This window comes from Heliangelus exortis, chromosome 3 (genome assembly GCF_036169615.1).
Source record: "Heliangelus exortis chromosome 3, bHelExo1.hap1, whole genome shotgun sequence".
Taxonomy (NCBI): Eukaryota; Metazoa; Chordata; class Aves; order Apodiformes; family Trochilidae; genus Heliangelus; species Heliangelus exortis.
In genome coordinates this window covers 95,713,135-95,736,098 of record NC_092424.1, presented here as the reverse complement: position 1 = coordinate 95,736,098, position 22,964 = coordinate 95,713,135, and the positions used below count along the sequence as shown (strand labels likewise).

At 37.0% G+C, this 22,964-nt stretch overlaps 1 protein-coding gene across 1 annotated transcript in view; it reads right to left on the bottom strand.

Annotated features, from left to right (window-relative positions):
* Positions 1-20,512, bottom strand: part of SNTG2 (syntrophin gamma 2) — a 139,997-nt gene extending 119,485 nt beyond the window's left edge. The window contains exons 1-2 of the mRNA XM_071742457.1: positions 20,495-20,512; positions 18,466-18,603 (exon numbers count right to left, since the gene is read on the bottom strand). Of these exons, the coding sequence (XP_071598558.1) occupies positions 18,466-18,603; positions 20,495-20,512 (156 nt within the window). The remainder of the gene's footprint in view (positions 1-18,465; positions 18,604-20,494) is intronic.
* Positions 20,513-22,964: the final 2,452 nt, after the last annotated feature.

The following is a 22,964-nucleotide window of genomic DNA, read 5'->3' as shown; positions in this document are numbered from 1 at the left end:
TTCAGTGTGAGGGTGACAGAGCACTGGCACAGGCTGCCCAGTGAAATTATGGAATCTCCTTCTCTGGAGACATTCAAAACCCAGCTGGACAAGTTCCTCTGGGACCTACACTACGTAGTCCTGCTCTGGCACAGGGGTTGGACTCAATGATCTCTCAAGGTCCCTTCCAATCTCTAATACTCTGTGATTTCTCTGATATATATGTATATATATATATATGTATACACACACACATTCTTATACATTGTCTTGTACATTCAACTACAACCAGCATTTTTTATGGTTGAAAGGTTCAAATAATATTTCAAATATATATTTCAAATAATAATACTGCTATATAGTTTCATCTGTAGCTATACAAAGCAATCTATTTATACAACATCTTGTAATTCTATTGATATTTCATAGTTCATAGCATCGCTTATAACAGAGCTTCAAATATTCCTTTTAAAGAAACTAGCTCAAGCAACTAGAGAAAAGCACTACACCCAGCAAAAGGTGGTCTTGCAAAAAGACTAAACATATATCCTGAGTATGAGAAAAATCTTTGTTCCTGCACAAAGCCACAGCCCAAATCACCACTGTAATCCTGCATCATCAGGAGCAGAGAGACTATAAATTATTTCATAGAATGACAGACTGTATTGGGTAGGTAGACACCTTAAAGATCATCTAAATCCAATCCCCCTGCATGGGCAGGGACACCTCCCCCTAGACCAGGTTTTTATTTCCATATCTGGCAGTAATCTTAACAACACAGCTTGTTCTGACAGGCTCATTTTGAAAATGAGGTAAATAAAACTATGTAGCAAGCAAGAGCCACAGAAACATGAAAGAACTTGAAAGATATCTGTAGTAGCAAAACAGATGCCAGGAATTAAATATATAAGGCTTTTTTAGAGCAGTTTCTAGGGATGATGAAGCACAATTTTAAAGCATCCTTGGCAGAAGATGACTAAATCTTACAGAGAGATACAGTGAAAATTTCAATGACTTTACATGAAAACCAAACAGATTCAGACTACAGACATAGGCCAAAATTTAAAAATTCTCCAGTATGATACACTGCAACTGGATTTTTAAATTACATTTTTAAGTAGTAATATGGCCTGAAGGCCTTACAGTGTACAGATATTTCTATTTCATCTTTGTTTATGACATGATCTGTCATATTAATTATTATTTAAGTACATTAAAAAGTAATTACTTTTGTTTCATAGCCTGCCACAAGTATTCTCATTCTACAGAGCTAGAAAACAGGCACACAAAGGTTGACAAACAATGAATTCTGGTTCACGTGATATTTACCTCTTCAAAGTATGTTGACCAACTTCAGACTTTGGATATTCAGCATTTTAGCACATAATTATACATTAGAAGGTGAGATACACCTAATGCCTTATCAGCAGTGTTAATTTAGTGTTAGTTTATACACATGACACATCTAGGATAACATTGCACCTCTGTTTTAGAGAAAGAATCATTCATCACCAGATTCTTTTCTTCCTGTAACCCCTGTATCTTTCAACATAAAAGAAAACAGAAAGCCAAGATTCAAGTGACAATAGCTTGTATATTTCTAAACTTCTAATATTTGACTTTGCCAATTTATTTCAAAGGAGGAAAAAAAATATGGGGAAAAAGCAAAAAAATTCACTTGGTTTACTATATAAGCTAGTTTTTTTTTCCATTTTCTTCTTTCACTTGGACCCTTGAATTCATAATATACATGCTCACTAATAGAATCCAAAAAACTGTGGGTAATTTAGAGGAGATTAAAGACTAGATAAGTTCTGAAAGCAAGATATTATTGAATTCAATTTCAAGTTTTGTGGGGAAATGTACTAAACAGTAATTATTCTCTTTTATTTGATTTCTCTGTCCCCTCTAATTGATCCTGTTGTGGTCTTCATCTCTTCTCAGTACCTCGCTTTGTTTTCGTTCTACCTCATCTTGTAACTCAAAATTCTGGAAGGTAACTTTCACTTCTCCTTCAAAACAAAGAACAGACTCTCTTACAATTCCAGTCTCACAAGCCATGCATAGGCCGAAAGGAAGTCAGCTGGAGGATTTTCTCCAGCAAAGCAACACAGTAAAACTTTCATCTGTATCACTAAATTTTCTTTCATAGAAGACATCGAGTCACATCAAAAGTGCCAAACTGGTACCCTACGTGACACATGCTGTCTCCCAGTTTGGTCTGAGGAATTGTTTATGAGAATTATAACTGACATTGGCCAAACCTGAGAGAGAGAGTACACTACCACCCAGGAAAAACCATTTGGCACAAGTCAGCACAAAGCCAGGGAGCAGCACACTCACATCCAGCACAGACAAGTGCAGGTCAATGCTGACATCTTAGCTGGAGGGAGAAGTCTCCACAATGTTTGACCAAACGTGCAAGGAGACGCATCCCACAGGAATCCTGCTTATCCCAGGAAGCACCAAGGAGATATGGTCTTCATTTCTACCAAAAATGTAGGAAAACATAGGAAGGAAGTCTTAAGGATTAAAATTAGGTAGCAAAAATGGAGGTTAGAGACTTAGATTTCTATAGAAAGATTCTCCAAAACTCTTCCAGCGGTGCCCTGCAAGGCTGGGGAGACAGGTAAGGTTTTAATGCCTGCCTAAAGAAATGGCTCAGGGAATATGGATTCAGGTTCACCAGAAAATGAAGACATTTTTTCAACAAAGGGAGCATAGACTTCATTTGAACCATAAGGACACAAAGCTCCCGGTACCACAACTAAGTTTTAAATTGTAGTTTAGGAAAATTTGGCAGGTACAGAAGACAATTTAACTATGGATGATGCTTCAATTACGGATATAAACAGAGATATTTTATATCATTAAGAGAAGGACAGGTCAGGGAGAGAATAATACAAACAGGAAATGTGAAACAGAGTGCCAAGAACAAAATCAAAACTGCACTAAATCTTAACTAAATAGAATTATAAACACTCTAGAGAGGTAGGAAAAAAGTCTAATACTGGGATGCCAAATATGTAAGAAAAGTAAAACAGGTTAGATAAAAAGCAGAGCAAATACCTTGCGCCACAAAAAACTTGGACTCAAATAAAACTAATAAGCCAACTACCTCAACAAATAAAAAAAAAATATTCCAGGCTAAATGCAAGTAAGAGTCTGTATTATTGGCCACTCAACTAGGATGGTTACAGTGAGTTTTGCAAAAAGGCAAAAGTTATGAGAAATGTGACAGTGGTAACAGACAATCTCTGGTACATCAAACAGATAAACATATAGATATAAAGCAGTCAATAAAAAGCAGGTCTCTATCAGTCACTGCTTCATGGAGTTCACGAGATGAGACTCAACACCTGATCTAGTCTTGCTTACAGCATGCAGGATCTAGTTAAAATTTTCAGAGCTGAAAAGATACTCCGTAGTAGCAACTACTGTGTACTTTACATCAATATTTATGCAATGGTGATGGCAAAAAAGGAATTACGCAAAAGTGAGGAAGCTGGTTGAAAGGAAAAAAAAAGGGCACAGCTAAGAAAATTCTATAGGCAGTGTGAGGCACAGAGGCAATGAATGGCACTGAATGACACAATTAAGAGAAAAAGGAACACTGCATGTCTGAAGAGGAGTTTAAGAGACTATATTACACATAAAGGGTAATGGACATAATACTTAAATGAAGACATGGAAAAGGAACATAAGCCAGTAAAAATGAAAAACAGAGAGCAATAGTCCCAAGAAACACCAAAATGAATGACAATTAAGAGCAAATTAATTAATAGCAAAACTTCAAATCTATCAGGAGCAGGAGGTCAGCAGGAGGGTCGATTTATGATCAAGATTTAAAAAAAGAAATTACGGTTATTGAAAGGAAGATAAATGAACACTCTTCATTAGTGCAAAAGAAACTAGACATCGTCCTCCAACACTCTTCGTACCACAAAGGGTTATGGATCTGCCTGAATCTGAAACCACTCTAGAAGCAAATTGATGAAATAATGGTAGCAAAGCACACGGGTTTTAAAGGAATTCAGGAATTCATCAAATCACAAGCACTGTAATGATGCTTGTCAATAAAGCCTTGATACATGAAGATTACAACACTGAGAAGAGAAACCTATTTTTAAAATAAAAGGTTCTAGTTAAGGCCTAGGACACTCAAGGCCTTCACTAAATAAATAAAAAACTATAGAGGAAAAAAACCAAACAAACAAACAAAAACCACCACCACAAAAAAAACTATAGAAAGTGAAATTCTAACAATGATCAGAGTTAGCAGACTGTCCTGGTTTGGGCCAGGATAAAGGTGATTTTTCTGAGTTTCTTGTCGATGGTTGAACTTGCTGGGGTTGACAGCAAGTTTCTCAAATGGAGTATTCCATCCCATGTGCGTCATCCTCGGTATGGAGTTGGGGGATCTCGAGGACCGAGCCACACCCTTACCAGCTGATCGGCCTCACCTGAGATCATCAGCAGAAGTGCTGGGTACCACCCCCCTTAACAGCTAATTGGTGTCACCTGTGGCACTATAAAAGACCAGCAGAAGCTCCTGGCTGGCTGCTTGTGGCCCTGCCTGCTGCCCGGTTGCCTGCCTGCCTGCCTTCACCCGGCATCTGGGAAGGATCCCATCCAGTCCGTTTGCCCGCCTGCTGCCCTGCCTGCTGCCCAGTTGCTTGCCTGCCTGCCTTCACCCGGCTTGCGTGAGAACTGTTGGGGGAAAAGGGGGAAGGACTCTGATATTCATTCTCCTGTATATTTGTGTATATATATATATATAGCATTTTTCTTTTCTTTTTTCCTATTTACCATTATTGTTTCATTAAAGTTGATTGGTTTAGCCTCCAACCCATAAGTCTCTCTCCCTTATTCTCTCTCCTTTCTTATCAAGGAGGAGAGAGAAATTAATAGAGAGCATCTGTCACCCGGTTTAATCGCCAGGCCAGTGTTAAACCGTGACACAGACACTTTGAAGAACTTGATGATAGGAACCATGAAGGAACAGTTTTATACAGATATATTGCTATTTAAAATTAGTTAGAAAATAGAGAGAAAACAAGGGGATAATTAGTTAGAAAACAGACAGAAAACAAGGGGATGGATTTAATGCGTAATGCTCACAGTGGACAAAGGTCATCACTGGAGTTCCACTGTTGCCTGTGTTGCAACCTGCATTATTTAAAATACTCATGAAATATTAAAAAAACAAAGTAACTTAAAAAACCCAAACCAACCAACCAAAAAAAGAAAAAAAAAAAAGAAAAAAGGTACGAGTAATGACTTACCCTTACTGCTTACTGAAAATATTTGCAGAGCATCTTACAAAATAGTATACAGATTAAACCTACTGAGAGAATACTTTCCGCCTGTACATTATTTATATAAGGAATTAGGATTGATTCTAAATCAGTGATTTCTATTAAAGATTAAAACCTTCATGTTAAAGTAGATGCTTCCATGTGCAGTGCTCAGTAGTGGTCTAAAACATACTCAAATTTTAAGTCTCAGCAACGGAACAGATATCAAGCAAAGAACATTATTATACTACTGCAGAAATCCAAAATTTACCACACCTTGAAAACTGCATATCACTTTGTTCTCCTCATACATGAAACAGCTAGAAAAGACTCAGAAAAGACCAATAAAGGTGATCAAAGCACAAAACCACTCCTGTACAAGGCATAACAGAATAGGTTGTAACATCTAGGAAAAAACACACAAGATCACACAAGGCTCTTACAATACAGTAAATTGCATTAGAGGACAGTGAATGGGAATTCATTTTTATAGCCTTTTCCCCTACATAAACTAGGAGATATCAAATAATACCATTAGGAACCAAGATGAGAACAAATAAAACGAGGCAATTCTTTGTTCAATTTGAAGGAGGTTCTAGATTAGATGTTGAAAGTCTACATGTGTTCAAGGGGATATTATAAAACTATGGCAAAAATAAATCATTTAAGAGCTAACATGAAACTGTGTTTTGCTCCAGAAGGCACTGAGTAACTTGGGATAGGGGAAGTCTTAAGAAATGCATCCCATAAGCTTGCTTTGGTTGGCTTTCCTGGGTAAACATTATTGGCTAGTATTGGAAAAAGGACAGGTAGCTCAGTAGATTTTAGGTTTGAATCAGTTCTGAACTTCTTAAGCAATGATAAAATTTCATGACTATAAAACTTGGACAGAAACTCACAGTAGCTTTGCAAGCAACTATGAATGAAAATTCTACTCCAGAATTGCAGTATTTTTGGAAAAAACCCTATCATTTCGTGACACTAATGATAACATCATGCACACATGCAGCTGAAACCTCTGTGTTTCTATCTCACTTAAACACACAGGCAACACTTTTTAGGTTTTTGCAAGCTAGATATGTTCTCTTTTCAGACTGATTTACTTATGGTTTGAGGATAAAGTGAGGCAGACATCTGTATCAATTTTTTAAAAAAAATACAGAGCTACAGTTCACTGTATTATGGCTGTGTAATTTTATTTCATTATAGGCAAGGAAAACTCTAGAAAGTGTTAATAATTCTCAAACTGAACAGGAAAGACAAAGTTAATACTTCTCTCTCTTTTTTTTTTTTTTTTTTTTTTTTTTTTATTTAAACTACCTTCTCATTATGCTAATGGTATCCTTTAATAGTATCTACAGTTTATTAAAACTCTTCATTCTAAAGCCTTCCAGAGTACTTGATGTTAATACTATAACAATTACTCATTCCAGCTGTGCTACAAAGGTTCCTCCTGTAGTATACCACATAGCAGGCCTGTCTTGTTTTGTTTTCTGTTTCTAGGAGATTAGAGGCAGAATAAATACCCTGGCTGAAACTTCAGGATACAGTTAAATAGACAGAATTTAATTATTAGAACTGTAATTGGTCAGGATACAAGCATGCGATATTCCTGTCTTTCTAAGACTGTTTATTGTTGCAAGTTGTCAAGGATTTTATGTTTCTCAAATATCAGATGCTGGGTCTGTAATACTGATATTTAAGAATTAAGGTAACAATTTGGCCATAACATTCTTTAGCATCAAAGTTCTGAGAAAAAAATGCATTGACCAGTACCAAATGTACAAACAATGGAAAAAGAAAGCAGATTTACCTGCTATGGGTTTGACAGGCAGTTTGATCTGCTTCTATGTCGAGCAGTTTTTGAGAGGGTAGTCTGGCTGTTCCATTTGGACTTAGTGTACAGTGGAAGAATACGTATTTAGGAAATAAATTTTCTTCATCCACAAGTGACAAGAGAGAGCTGTCTGATGTTACTGAACCACTCTCCACCATTTCTGAAAAATCATGAAAAACTGGAGAGGTGCCTGAAAACTGTAAGCAAGCTAAAGTCACTCCAGTCTTCTAAAAGGATAAGAAGGAAGAGGCAGGCAACTACAGACCAGTCGGCCTCACCTCCATGCCTGGAAAGGTGATGGAGCAGCTCATTTTGGATGCCACCTCTAACTGCTTGGATGAAAGAAAGGTTATCAGGAGTAGCCAGCATGGATTTATTAAGAGAAAGTCATGCTTAACCAATCTGATAGCCTTTTATGATGGTATACCCAGATGGTTACTACATGAGGGGAGCTGATGTCATCTACCTTGACCTCAGCAAGGCTTTTGATACTGTCCCCCACATTATCCTCACAAGCCAACTTGAGAAATGTGGATTGGACAATTGGGTAGTAAGATGGATTAGGAACTGGTTGAAGGACAGAGCTCAGAGAGTCATAGTCAGTGGGGCTGAGAGGCTGGAGATCAGTGACCAGTGGTGTCCTTCATGGGCCAGTGCCGGGCCCAGCTTTATTCAGTGAATTCATCAATGACCTGGGCAAGGGCATAGAGTGTATCATCAGCAAGTTCACTGATGATACAAAACTGGGAGGGGAAACTGGGAGGGGTGTTTGACACACCAGAGGGCTGTGCTGCTGTACAGCACGACCTGGACAGGTTGGAGAGCTGGGCAGGAAGAAACTAAATGAAGTTCAACGAGGGTAAGTGGAGGGTACTCTATCTGGAGAGTAACAACCTCATGCACCTGTCCAGGCTAGGGGCTGACTGGTTGGAAAGCAGGTTTGGAGAAAAAGACCTGGGAGTCTTGGTGAACAACAGGCTCACCATGAGCCAACAATGTGCCCTGGCAGCCAAGAGGGCCAGTGCAATCTTGGGTTGCACAAAGAAGAGCACAGACAACAGGATGGGGGAGGTTATCCTCCCTCTCTACTGTGCTCTGGTGAGGTCTCACCTGGAGTACTGTGTGCAGTTCTGGGCTCCCCAGTTCAAGAAGAAAAAGAACTACTGGAGAGAGTCCAGCACAGGGCCACTAAGATGATTAAAGGACTGGAGCATCTGCCCTATGAGGAAAGGCTAAGAGAATTAGGGTTGTTAGCTTTAACTTTATAAATATCTATCTAAAGGGTGGGTGTCAGGAGGATGGGTCCAGACTTTCTGGTGTCCAATGACAGAATAAGGAGTAATGGACACAAACTGGCACACAAGAGATTTAAGTTAGATATGAGAAAACACTTCATTCTGAGGGTAACTCAGAACTGGAATTTACTGCTCTGGAAGGTTGTGGAGTCTCCATCTCTGGAGAAATTCAAGACCTGCCTGAATGTGTTAGTCTCAAACCAGCTCTAGGGGATCCTGCTCTAGTGGGAAGGTTAGACTAGACGATCCTCAGAGGTCCCTTCCAACCTCTTACCATTCTGTGATTCCCTTTGAACAACAAATTTTAAGCCTGAAAAGATCACTAAAATTTTCACTTCCATAATGTTGGAGTACAAATTTTTGTCATGTTCTGACACATGAAACCACGGGAGCACGAAAGCATTGACTGACGTCTACAACTGGATTTCAGAGAGCAGCCTCCTTATTGTGCAAGATCAAGATTTACAGCCACAGAGGCTGATGGCTAAAAGGCTGATTTCAAAAGAAATTTTTAGGAATGAAATTTGCATAGCTGCGGAAGTAGAAGGATAGAATTTAAACTTTGAATTAGAAGCAGTCTTTATGTGTGACCAATCTGTCTTTCTCTAAGTCACTATCACTCTTGTGGAATAATATTTACTCTGCAGGAGGGCCAGAATAACATACTCCACAGGTTTATTTCAGAACAGTATCATGTTCTGTGTACTGGGGCAAACAACTGCACTGTTAAAGATACTTACAAGCAAAAAGGATTTTGTCACAACTTAGGATGATGATAGTTCACAAATGAAAGCAGTGCAAGTAATAGATTTTTAAATTCAGCCTGTTTCTTTTGCTTACCTGTAGTTACCAAACATGTAATGAAATCCAGGGAAAGCCAATTCCAGAAGAGGTCTGGACTGTAAGAGCACATATAACTGCACAGATGAGGGGAGGAGGGCTTTAAAGTTCCCAGTCCTCAATTTTTAAACAAAGTCCAGTGAGGCAGAAACTTTCAAGCATTACAAGAATGATGCCAGGCTAGAATATATTGAAAAACAGATAAAATATAAATTCTACAACATGTAAGACACAGACATCATACAAAAGAACACCACACAAAGAGCTGTATAAGGAAGAGACTGCTTGGTAAGAGGGGTGTCATGCCACTGATAACAGCTACTAACAGTGATGTAGCTGCAAAAAAATGCTGCAGCTGCAGTAGGTTTCTAAATTACATCTGAAAGTATTGTTCGTTTTGCAAGCATATGGTCAAATACTCATCTTTAAGTGAGACTTAGCTCTCAATACAGAAAAATTTCTAGAGTCTTTTAAAACACAATGACTCAGAGAAGTTTATCTCTGCAAAGGTCTTTTATGTCTTGGTATTCATTCATTATGAAGAGACATAGCTGGAGCTTAATGGGCAACACAAGAAGGTAATTATACTCTAATTTTTTGCATTAATTTTAGCAAGATTTTTTACCCATCTGTCAATGCCTACTCATTATTTCATTACTACCAGGTTTTTAAGACTAAGTACTGGCATTTATGGTAATGGATCTTTCTTTAAGAAAAATATTTTATATACTTATATGCATCTTAATGAACAATGTACGAAAAGGGTTTCAGAAGGAGATTATTGAAGCACTCAACACTCATTGGTACAAAGGGGTATATTTGGAAAAAGACTCTATATGCATCATATGCACATAAAAATATTAAGCAATGCATATATAATTCCAAACATTAAACTGACGCACATGCTGGAACACTTGAAGCAGATCATCTTCTTCCAATTTTATTGACACTACTATAAGAAACAAGCTCATTTGCAATGGCTAAGATAGGCTGGAAGACAAAGATCACCAATGCTTGGATTTATTTTTATTCTTTTCCTTCTGACTTAATCAGTAAGACCACTGCACTGATCCTAGCAGGGTCCTCCAGGGCTGCCTTGTCCCCCTGCTATGGGGCATGGAGGTCATGTGGGGAACCACTACTCAGGCATCTCTCTTGGGTGGGAATCTCTCCCACCATGGGACTTGGATACTACATGAGTTAACAATGTTAAATGCCACATGACTAAACATGCCTGGTACCTGAGCCCATCTACTCCCCACACTCAAATCACACCAGACTACTACCATAACAAGTAACAGACTGTTCCTTAAGCAAGGAAAGTGGCTTAAGGAAGTGGCTTAAGAAAGACAGAAAAATGTGAGCAAAGAATTCATTGCTGCACTGCTCAAAGTATCATAGAATGGTTAGAGTTGGAAGAGACTTTGAAGTTCATCTAGTTCCAACCTCCCTGCTTGGGCAAGGACACCTTACACTAGACCAGGTTTCTCAAGACCCCATCCAACCTGGCCTTGGACACTTCCAGAGAGAGGGCAGACACAACTTCCTTGGGCAACCTATTCCAGTGTCTCACCACCCTCAAATACATTTCTCTTTTATTCCAAAGAGTGATTTCAAAAGGCCTACTTACTTGTTGAAAATAAGATTTCAAATTTACTATAGGTAGAGCATGGCAGGTTGACAATAGAAAATAAAGCCAGTGTTAGGCAATTGCAGTAATAGCAGCAGAGCTTGGCACCCAGGCCCTTGGGGAAAGGAAAAAGCAAAAGAAGAAAGTGCAATATTAAGAGTTAAAAGAGAAACCTGCAACCTGTCCTGCCTGGATTTAAGGGAAGAAACAGTCTGGTAGCAGGAGGGGTAAAAAGACAATAACACACCAGACATATCTTTTCTTCAGCAACTCTTGAAGCTACAACAAGGAAGTTAGGATATAAGAAATTATTGAAGAAACAGATGATATGAGAACATAAGAACCAATAAACTGTATCATAAATGGCAGACATCTTGCTGGTTGTCACAAATCCAAAAGAAACCAAAAGAGGATGCAGTGGAGAACAAGTTTATGTGAAATACCTCAGGAAGTTCTCTCCTAAAGACAGGGAGTTCCCATGATGAGCTCACACCCTGAATCTCTCCAGCCCCAGAGCTTGCTCTGCAAATTGTTCTGCATGTGTTTAACTCTCCACCAAGTACCAGAATTTCTACTTCTGCCCACACAACTCTCACTCCTCACCAACTGGAAGCATACTGCAGTGTCATATACCTTTTGCCAGCTCTCTGCCTAGATATATGGATTTTAAACTACAGTAGGGGCTGCTTTTACCAGAAGTGTTACCAGATGGAATTCTGAGGAAACACCATAGCAAGGGGGGGGAAAGAGTGCACACAGACAATCTAATCAGAGATGGTGCTGGATTGTGATTCATCACTGAGTCTAACAACATAGGCATCTACATGATAAGGCCAGAACCATGATGCCTTATGCCAATATGTATCATGCAGCACATCAGAGGAACTGCAGTGCCATTACCTAAAACCAGGACACAGAGATTCCTTTTTCCAGTATGTGTCAACCTAGGGTCACAGAACACTTAACTAGAAGACAGAAACCACTGAGTTTTGCTCCTTTCCTTACTGTGTTGTGTACCACAGCACTTAAAAAAAAAAAAAAAAAACAAAAAAAAACAACCAAAAAAACCCACAAAAACAAAACAAAAAAAAAAACAACTGCATAAACACAGATTTTAAGAAATTAGTAGAGCATGAAGAAAAAGTTAATGTCACAGAATCAGCCACTTTGGTCAATCTGAATGCGTTATACCTATCTATTTCCACAGCTCACCAATACTACCTTCTCCAGGATTGTAAACATCAGATTCTTACAATAACTGGGTAAAAAAAAAAAATAATTAAAGAAATAATCAAAGTATGCACTGAAAAATAATGTAAAAGCTTTTCCGTAAAAATACATAGGGGGTGGGTTGTAAATATAAGATCTTCATAAAAAATAAGATAAAATGTCTAGCCTTCAGAAAAAGCTTTTTGCTCAAAGGGTGTCTGTATAAAATTTAGTCTCAAGTCTGTATAACTTTAACAGATTGCTTCAAATTCTTATAATAGTGTTTCAAATTCTTAGAAATAATTGCATTGCTTTGAGAAACAGTAGAACTCAGAAAGTGGAATGAATAATGAAGACAAAGAAAATGCAAGTCAAGAAGCCTCAAGAAAGGGAAAGACACAAATTAGTCCTCCATCACATCATTCTCCACTTCCATGAGAAAGAGGCAAGCTGTAATAAGGAATATGTGCAAAGGAGAACGTTATCTTGAATGGGCAAGAGAGTTATGAAATGTACTGCACAGAGAATCTCACCTCTTCTCAAAAGGACAGGGACAATTCAGATGTAAAAGTCAACTGAGGCATGCTGGTCAAAGTAAAGTTTTTGTATGATGCTAGTGAAGAATTGGGACAGCTGCATAGAATCCTTATTAATATGGTATAATAAGATATTTTTATCGGTTCATCTTATTGTAGCTTTTCCTACTACTGCATGTCAAAGTTTTTTTGTAGGGTTTATTTTGGGTTTGCTTTTTTTTTGTAAAGAGAGTAACATGAAGTTACTAATTTTATTTGCAAAGCCTTTTCAGTCTAAAGGAGACATGTACAAAAGACAGAACCAGATAGTAGTCATTGATGCACCAAAAAAAAGTTGAGAGTCAGGAGTCCCAATTTGCAACACAGATAATTCCTATAAGCATGAAAACGTGAAATAATTTCACAGTGAAAGGAGCTAGGCATTAGAAGAGGCTCCCCAGAGAGGTCCCAGCCTCTCTACCCTTGGATATATTCTCAATATGAACGGACAAAGCTCTCAGCAATTTCACTAACTTGTAAACTATCCCTGCTTTGAGCAGGGATCTCAAAGCATCTTTGAATTAGATGACCTCAAAATGTGCCTTTAAATCTAAATTATTCCATGATCTATTCTAGTAAAGATGATTTTCACAACCCCCCTTGCAGTTTATTCTTGGGATATGGTGATCATACTATTTATGTCTGACTGAAACACATTCAGTTCACAAGAATCCTCAGGAAATCCTCCCCTGAGATGCAAGATGCAGGAGTTTTCTCTAGCAAATGGTATGAGAGGACCCACAACTATTCTCAGACTCAAAATACAGATCATCTACAAATATGGATTTTCGGAGTTATTAACAACATATATATATGACCCTGTGGCAAGATATGTTTATTTGTCTTTCTTCTCCTATTAAAAATAAGTTGATTTCTTTCAAGTAAAAAGGCATCTTATAACAACAAATTAGAGCTAAATCCTGCCAAAACACAGTTTTTCTTTATTTGAGTAATTTCATTTGCTTCCACTTTGTGCAACATTTCACATCTTGGCTGGTGTGAAGGCAGAGATGAGCAGAAGAGGTTGCAACCATCAATATCCCTCTTAAATGCTGAGGATTTCAAAAGGCCACACAGGTTCTCACAATATATACAGCTGCAATTTGACAATTCTGATAGTCTGTCATGGCTCCATGTATAATAGATTAATTACGATTTTAATAAAAGACACAAGTTTGTAATTATGCCCTGCTTACCATGCAGTAACTTTAATGTTTTGCTGCCTTTCTTCTGTAACTTGTTGGTATGACTACTTACCCTCAGCTGGACTCTTCCCAAGTCTTAGGGAGACATTATTTTCCAGGGATATCCATACTGTCCTTTGCATTCTTCTGTTCTATTTATTAGCCTTTTTACTTAAGCTAATTATGCTTTTTACCTTTATTATTAAAAGCTTTTTTTGTCATATTAGTAAATACTCATTTATTCTTTACTTTGGCATGCAAACTTTTAACTGTTCTCATAGTGACAGCAACACAAGCTTATGATCTTTCACAATAAAGATCCTAAAGAATTACTTCATAGCTATCTTCTAAATATCTAGGTCATTTTTCCAGAGGATGGCAAACAAATAAATTGTTAAATAATGTGTTTTCTCCATAAAAGCGATCTTAGTTTCAAAGTGAATAGTCTTTCTTCAATCACCCACTTGAAATTTCCAAAAAGATAGAAAATGTTACATAATAGCTTTATTAAAAGCAAATTTGAACCGAAAAAAACCAACATAGCAGCAATGGTAACAGGCACTGAACAAAAAGTAGTAATTATCTAGGTAGGAAAGTTCTTGGGTTAAAAAAAAAAAATTATTTTTAAGACTTCAACACTGACCTTTCCCTAGAGGTTTGCTACAATAACATTCTTCTTTGTCCTTATTACCATCTAAGTTATAAAGAAAAAGTCATAGCAATCTCATCAGGGATTTAAATAGTACTTTCAGCACTGTTTCTATTTTTTGAATCAACAAAACAAATAATATTACTATGTTTATTTCCTGTTCATCTACCTTGCCTCATTCTGATGAAGTCCAGCTAAGACACAGCTATTGAAGCCAGACAATCAGATCCTCAGGATGCAAAGGTTTTTGTTATTCTAATATTTTTAGACTCACATAAACATTTGGAGAGTCTTCTTTGACATGCCAGGAGCCTGCATTAGAAGCCTATTTGTCCAACCACTGGCCAAGCCAGAGACAATTCAGCTCCGTGAGAAGAACTGATTTTGATAAAAAGCCAGATACATTTCTTTTTCTTTATGAGAAGAATTAGCAGTAAAAAACAATACAGAAATATAATACAAAGTGAAAGATAAAAACTTGCTTGTGGAAAGAGAAGCATAAAACTGCGGGCTGACAACAGCTGGATGTTAGGCATGTAGGAGGAAGAAAAGCAAAGAATATTAAGGGAGTGAGGTGCTGTAAGAAATTAATTTTAGCATGTAGAATGACAAAAAGTTAAAGCAAAATCATCCCTCAAGGAAGCACAAAATAAAAAAATGAATGCTTCCATGTTTCCTTCAAACAAAAATCTCTTCCTGTCTGACATACAACTTACTCCCTTCTCTGACCATTGTTAAACTTTAAATTTGGAGTAGAGGGGAAATCTGTTTAAAATACTCACAAGTTAGTAAACCCCATCTATTCATTTTCAATACATCATTTCTGTCAATACCTTTGTGCTTGGCTTCTATGAGCACACAGTGATTCTGTCACATCCATAAAGTCTCCTTTTTTCTATGAATCTGAACACCCCAAACATAATATTACATCACAATGACGTGCTTAGAATGTTTGGATTTGCCACGTCTGAAATGTTGAAAAATATCTTGGTGGAAAGATTGCATGTTTAATCACATAAATATAAAATTGAGTAAGTATTATCTAATTATATTTGAAATATTTTTTACAAATGTAATGCCATTTCCAGCAATGGTTCCACTTCCAGAATTATTTTCTTATTCCATTATATTATTAAATATATTAAGTAAATATTATTGAATATTATAAATAATTATATTATTTATTTTGAATTTCACAAATCATGCTCTTCTCTCTCTTTACTCGACCTCTAAGTTCAAGGTAGCAAGAACTAGAGAAATGGGCTGAACTGCCCTCTAATTATAGAAAGCCACCTCTACGGTTTCTCATCAAAGGTGAGTCTCTGAATGCTTAAAAGTAGCACCTAAATGAAGAGCAGATGCCAAAATATGAAACTGGATGATGGCAGTAAAAGGTATTTTATAGAAAGAGCCCTTTATCCAAGGGGATAATCTCTATCTCTGAAAGTCCAACCCACAACAATCACTGCTTTCTTGGCCAGTCTTCACTGTAGCATTCAGGACTGCATGGGACCAGCAGAGCTAATGGCTGCAAATCCTGTCCTCATATACTTCAGGATCAAAAACCCTGACAGCAAAAGGGAGGCTGGAAGCAAATGCATCCCATGAATGCTGTCCCTCAAAACTGGCTGGAGAACAAAGTGTTACCACAAGTAGACACAGAATTTTCTTTTGCAGTATTTTTTCACCCAAGAAAAGAAGTTGCTTTAAAAACATTTTTTTTCCTCTCCCATGTGTTTGAGGTGACTACAGAAAGTAAAGGAGTAATTTATACTTATGTTGCACATGAACTAGTTTGATGATTGGACATGTGTAGAATAAAGATTAACTACAAACACCTGAAAAATAAAAAAGAATAGAAAGAAGGAGTATAAATCAGTAATGTGATTGTTTATGACAGCTACAGAATTGTCTTTCAGGTTACAATTTTCTATTAATATTTGAAACCATATAGCACAAGTATGAAAAATATTTTCTTGAACCACTTGAAAAAGAAAGCATTTATGTCTTCGGAATTCATCTTACGTAGCTGTTAGTGCCAAACTTTAGAATTACCAAAAATAGTGCTAGAGAACTGTAAGATGTTTTAGCCTGCTTTTAAATCATAGTTTTGAATTCCTGTATACTAGCAATTTATTATTTAAAAAGACAGTGTTCATCCTCCTGGTACACTCAATAGGTCTTTATATTAAATGCTAGTGTTCCAAAAGTTTTTACTTGGTTTGAAGCATGTTATAGGAAAAAGCAAACATTGCCATGAAGCAATAGCTTAGACCATTTTTCTCATTAGAGTTTGACAGCAGGAGCCCACAAGAACTAAAGATAACACTTTCAGAAAGGGACATATCAGGAAGATCTTGCAATGAAAGTGGAAAAACAACACACCAGCCTTAAAATTTAGTTTTTGGAGTCTTTAGGGAGCAAACTTAAGGAAAATTAGGAGTTAAAATTCAAAATGTTTTTTCAGGAAAGGTCAGTTTGGCAGGACTGCCCACTCTATCAACAGTTTGAGGGGGGAAGAATCTTTTCTGGGTGGATTTCATACCTAGGGCTACATACTACTTTGCAACTCAAACCAAACTTGAAATTCTCTCACTTTTACACATTAACGCTGCTGCCACAGCCTGGAAAAACTGTCCCACTTAGACATAGTCCTAGGAGTCAGTCCTCTTCAGGCTTACCCACTGTGTAATCATTACTTGTGAAATACAACCAAGGAACTTCATCTCATTTTGCATGCAGTGATTGCACCATACCAATTCTGCCTGCTCCACAGGGACTCTTACATTCCTGTATTCCTTTCAAAATCCAGTTCCTCAAGAATTATCAGTGCCTGTCTTCCTCTCTTGACTTCTACCAGGAAATGCTATTTAGGGTACCCTTAAAACATAGGAGTAAAATGCATAAAAATCACCCCACATCTTGGTATTAAAAGAGGCAGACTTGGTGGGTTGTTTGAATTGGGTAGGGGTGGGTGCTGTACTACTTTAGTTTTGGGGGTTAGTGGGGTGCCTGGGTTGGATTTTTTGAGTGGTTTTTTTTGTTTTGTTTTTAGGTCTTACCAGCACTACCAGCTATTACATCCTTCTCAGTGAAGTAGAAAGTATTTGAATGCTGACAGCACTTGGCTGAGGCTTAAATTTCTTTCAGCAAACCAACCAGAAATGGACATACCTTTCATCTCACTGCGTGACCTCACTGGCAACTGATGCAATCTTTTTTAATATTTTTAAGAGTAAGTCATGGTCCAGAGAAAGCCATGGACAATTTTTGAAACCATTACATAATATTTCTAACTACTAAAAAGCTATTTTAAAGTATTTGTGTGTGCGTGTGTGATATTAAACCATTTACGTAACTATTTACTATGGCAAAAATTAAACCTTTTTGTGTTACATAGGCAGACTCTCTCTCTGACACATGGTCATATATGTATATACTGATAGCCACTATGTACCTTTATATATTTTGGCTTCTAATTCTTATCACAAACTCATTTGATGTCCCCCAAGTGCCAGATTTTATGTTGGCATGAGGTGCAACACAGCAAGCACTGACACCCTCTGAGGAGGCTCCCATGAGATATTCACTCCAGACAATACCAGCACGGCTCTTTTACTCAGTAAAAGTTAGGATACCCACACCTCCTTTTAAGAGGAATACTGTTAATATGAGGAAATAAAATACACTATTTGGGGATGTCAATAATCTAGACACTGCTGCTGTACTGCTCATATGAAATGCCACCATTTTTTCCAATGACATTATTAAATACTGATACAGAAGATTCCTCTCCTGCTTAGGGGCACCACATGTTTTGAAAAGGCAACCAAAACAAACCAACTGATCACTACGTGTATTGTAATACCTAACAAATTCTTGCACTCCAATATTGTAAACTGCATAAGCTGATCTCTGCAGAAGACATTAACCTGCACAGTCAAAAGCACAGAGATAGAGAAGCACTTACATTGGCACTGTGATCACTTCCACTAACACAGATGACATCTTGTTTTTGAATAGTTAATACCTCTTTTGTAAGCTTCAGTCGGATGTCATATGCATTTTCAGATACTTCATCATACAACAATGCAATACTGGTTTTAGTCTGCAAAAGCAAGGCACAGAAACAAAAATTTAAGAATATGCACATTTCATAATGAGAAACAACAACCGCTTCCCCATTCAATAAATAAAATGCACACAAATGTGCATTGTTTACAGAAAGCAGAAAACTGCTCTGCTTCTCAGTTTTTAAATAGATTAGACATAAAAAGCCTCTCTGTACTGTAAAAGGCTGGCTAAATGGTCTTTGAAGTAGACATTAATATATAAAAAAAAATAACAATAATAATTTCTTCATTGTACTGTTCCACAAAGGGGTGCTGCCATTGCAGGATGCTCTGTTTGGTTTTAATTGTATGACTGATTATGAAACTGTATTAGAAGCAGATATGCATGAATAAATGTATGTGAACACATTTTCCAGTGTCAGCAAGAAGTGGGCAAGTGCAATATTGCTCCTGACCTAGAGGTGGTTCCTTTTTCCTTTCATCGTGTCAGAAAAAAGCCTATGCTACTAATAAACATTGTCTTTAAGATACAGAGCTCTATTACTGTAGAAAACTACCCTTTGATACTGTAAAACACACAAATAAATAAGGTGTTCCAGAATTTCTTTTGGTTTAGGTCAAGATGGACTTAACATTTCTGAGACTACATCATCACTGGACTAATATTCCCATAGGATGGTCAATTCTTTTGGCATAAACAATGTTTTCTCCATGAGTATCAGAAAAAAAGTTTTGTTTTTTGTTTTTTTTTTTTAAATTCTTATGCACAAATTTTCCACTAATATGCAGTCGAGTATTTCCTTAAACAAAAACTGTGGAATTAGGACTTCTTATAGCTATTTGTTAAAATAAGCAGGCTAATGCAATTTTAGAGCTTTGCAGTCGTTGCACAGAAGAGTAAAAGCAAAATACCTATTTTGAAATGGATGACCATATTTCAAAGCACTATTTGTTTATCCGTTTCTAATGTATGTAACAACATCACCACAATGTTGCACTTTCCTCTATGTAATTGAATAATAAAGTGTAAATTAAAGTTTAACTGCAGCACTTCATTTTAAAATATGATTTAAAATTAAGTTGTTCTTTTATATTCCATTAAATAGCAGACTTTGTAAAGAATAGAGTAACGGAATTAAAGAAGAAACACAAATGCACTGAAAAAATGCTTGAGGAATTTTAAAGTAAAGTCAAACATGGAACATTTCCTATATTATAATATTTTCATTTCTATAAAAATATGGAAAAAGAGCTGTGGTGATTGCCAGTAAGGCCTTTTGGACTTCAAAGGCAAGATCAGCTTAAGCTTCAGGTACTTAAATTTAGATGTGGTGTGGGTCTGTGCAGCATCAAGTGTCAAAGTCTCTCAATGTAGAAATGGAAAACGCAGCCTAGTGAGCAATTCAATTTACCCTAAAGCACATGCACAGCACTTGCTCAGCAGAATTGCTCATGATGTTCTGATGTCTCTGGGCTCAAAGCAGTTGTCCCTGTGTAGGCCACTGCTGCCACTTAAGGCACTTTAGGGTATCTATGATCGAAACACATACAAGGCTGACACAGGGTTTTTGGGACATCCAGGTCCTTCTCTATCTGAAGGCAAGACCAGATTTCCATGATGATAACAGAATGCAGAGACTGGATGTGCCAGCAGACATCCATATGTAGGTATCTTCAGTTTGAGATGGATCTTGCCAAAAGTTTACAGTGTAGAAACCATTTTTAGGACAAACAAATGCTATTGCCAAGAATGTCTAAAGGAAATAAAGTTCAGTAAAGGATGTAAAGCCCTAAGCATTCTCACTTGTTTGGAAACCCACGTTTCTTCATTTTCCCAAGAGCTTGAATTATTTTAATTTCCAGTATGTGTGGATGTTTTAGTAATAAAATTTTGTGACTGACAACTTAGGAAAACTGTGTCAATACCATCACTTTGAAAGCCATACTGTGTAACAGCAAGTATTTTTAAGCAGTAGAACTGCCTTGAAAACACCCCATGACCACATTTCTGTTGCTGTTCAGAGGTTGTGCATTATTATCACACCTAAGACTGCCAGCTGCTGTTACTTTTGACAACATACCACAGTATGCTTTACAGAAAGACCAAGAAGAGAGCTCACAACAACTCTTTACAAAGTCTAAAAGTAGAACATTTTTCTGGCTAGTAATTATTACATACGTTTAAAAGTAATACAATGAAAAAAACCTTGAACTTCCATTTACAACAGAAGATCAAGTAATGAGTAAAATAAGTAGAGTGACCAATTAAATAGTTTATCATTTTCCATCACATTACTTAAAGTCTCACTGCAGCTCATCTATTTCTATAAAGATCCAATACCTAACTTGCACTCTAACTCCCAAGGTGATTCAAGATGACATGTAACAATACCTTCTCTGCTTTCAGAATCAATATGATTAATCTAGATTTCTTGCAGCCTTTCAAGGGTGCTTTTTTAAAAAACATTTTAAATGGCTATGAATCAGAATTCAGCACATTCCCTTATTCTCTCTCTGTGTTAGAGATGACATATATAACTCTAGAAGGCAAATCCCAGTCTAGACACAGTGCTTCTTCGGGAACTTAATCTTTGCATGTACTACTCTATCCAGCATTTAACAAAGCTGTGTTCACCTTGATTTCTCATTTTAAAACCGTTCATGCAGTAACGGTTACAATATCTAATCAGAAAGCAAGAACTGAAAAGTGGAAATAACGCCCCAAAATGATGCTGTAATGTTAGTGAACATATACTAAATGTACACATTTTGTAATAAAAAACATGCAGAAAGTGTGCAGAATGTCATATCTCATTAGGATTTAAGTGCTTACAATAAGATGTACTGGAATATAAATTTAAACTCACATGGGCCTATGAGAAAATTAAATGTTGATTTACATGTCTCTGACACTTTTCTAGACTCTGGCCTCAGGAAGAGGGGTGTGTGGTGCACCTGTGCATGTACATGTATTTAGTGGAAGAGAAAAGGAGATGAGTAGCACTAGCATCACAGCTGTGACCCTTAAGAAAGCTTATTCACTGCTGGCTTTGAAATTAAAAACCCACTGAAGGCTACTTTCTCAAGCAAGCTCAAAACTGTCAACACAGCCAGAGAACAAAACATCCCTCTCTAGAGGGAGCTCAATTGTAGATGAATCCTTTTATCAGTTTCATTGCTGACTACTTAAGGCAGATCCCTAGCTAGTGAACTTTCAGTGAAGACAAATATTTTATGCTTACTTGACAGTAAGAGTCAAGTTTGCCCTAGGAATGCCTACTTTGCAGAACCTGTGGCTGTGAATTTCAGGCTGCAGATTCAGTACGTTGGAAGAACACTGGTAACAGCAGCTTCACTGCTGTAGGTTTTATTTTGAAAAAGATTGACAAAACATCAGGCAGAGTTTAAAAGTTAGGTTGGGGTGTACTAGGATTTCTTTATCAACTATTTGCTGGTTTAGGTCTATTTGTTTCCCAAGTGTACTAGAGCAGTATTTGTCAAGCTTCTCACGTTGGTAACTGAAAAGGGTCAGAAAAAGTCGGTGATTCTTACACAGACCACCAGAAATTCAGATGAAATTCAAAATAAAATCCTGCTTGTATCTACTCAGAGCAGATACTAGAGTACATGCATTGCAGCAGTATTATTTTGATTTAAACTGTAACTCTAAGTAACTCTAACTCGGTAACTCTAAGCCTCTCTCACTCTTCTTCCCTCTGCCTAAATGTATTTTCCAATTTGTGACCACTAGTGTTGCCAACTACATTGAGTAGCAGTGTCTTAGACTGCTATTAAAATGGATCCTCTAGAGTTTCCCCTACTTCATCTAAAAAATTTGCTTCATTTGGTTAAACTGGTCCTCCAGTTAAAGTCCTCATTTGCTGATCCTCATTCTTAATTGATATCTTTATATCTTTAGCACCATGGGAGTTCAATTTTTAACTGCTAAAACACATTCAGAAATGACCTTCCTTCATTTGTAAATAAAACTCTTTAAGCATCATATTTGAACTGTTTTTCCCAGTAGAAATTGTACTTCGTATTTCCACACAAATATTTTACAGCGATATTTACACCTCAGAGATCTAATGAGCATATTTTCTAATCCAGTCTGTTGAAAGTAGCAATGGGTTGACTGTAAGAATACTGGGATTAATAGATTAAAGGAATATTAGAATTAATTGTATAAATGTTTAAGATATGGGCAAACTGCAAGCTGACATAAGTGACTTGACTTACCATGGGTAGTTGTAGTTATAAGGCTGTGGGCTGCAATTTTAATTAAACTTTAGCTGAACTCTTCTGATCGAACCTTAATCAAATTTTTACTCTACCACCTGAAATAATATTGAACTACTATATAGGCAATGAGATAATTATTAAAAATTATCTTATA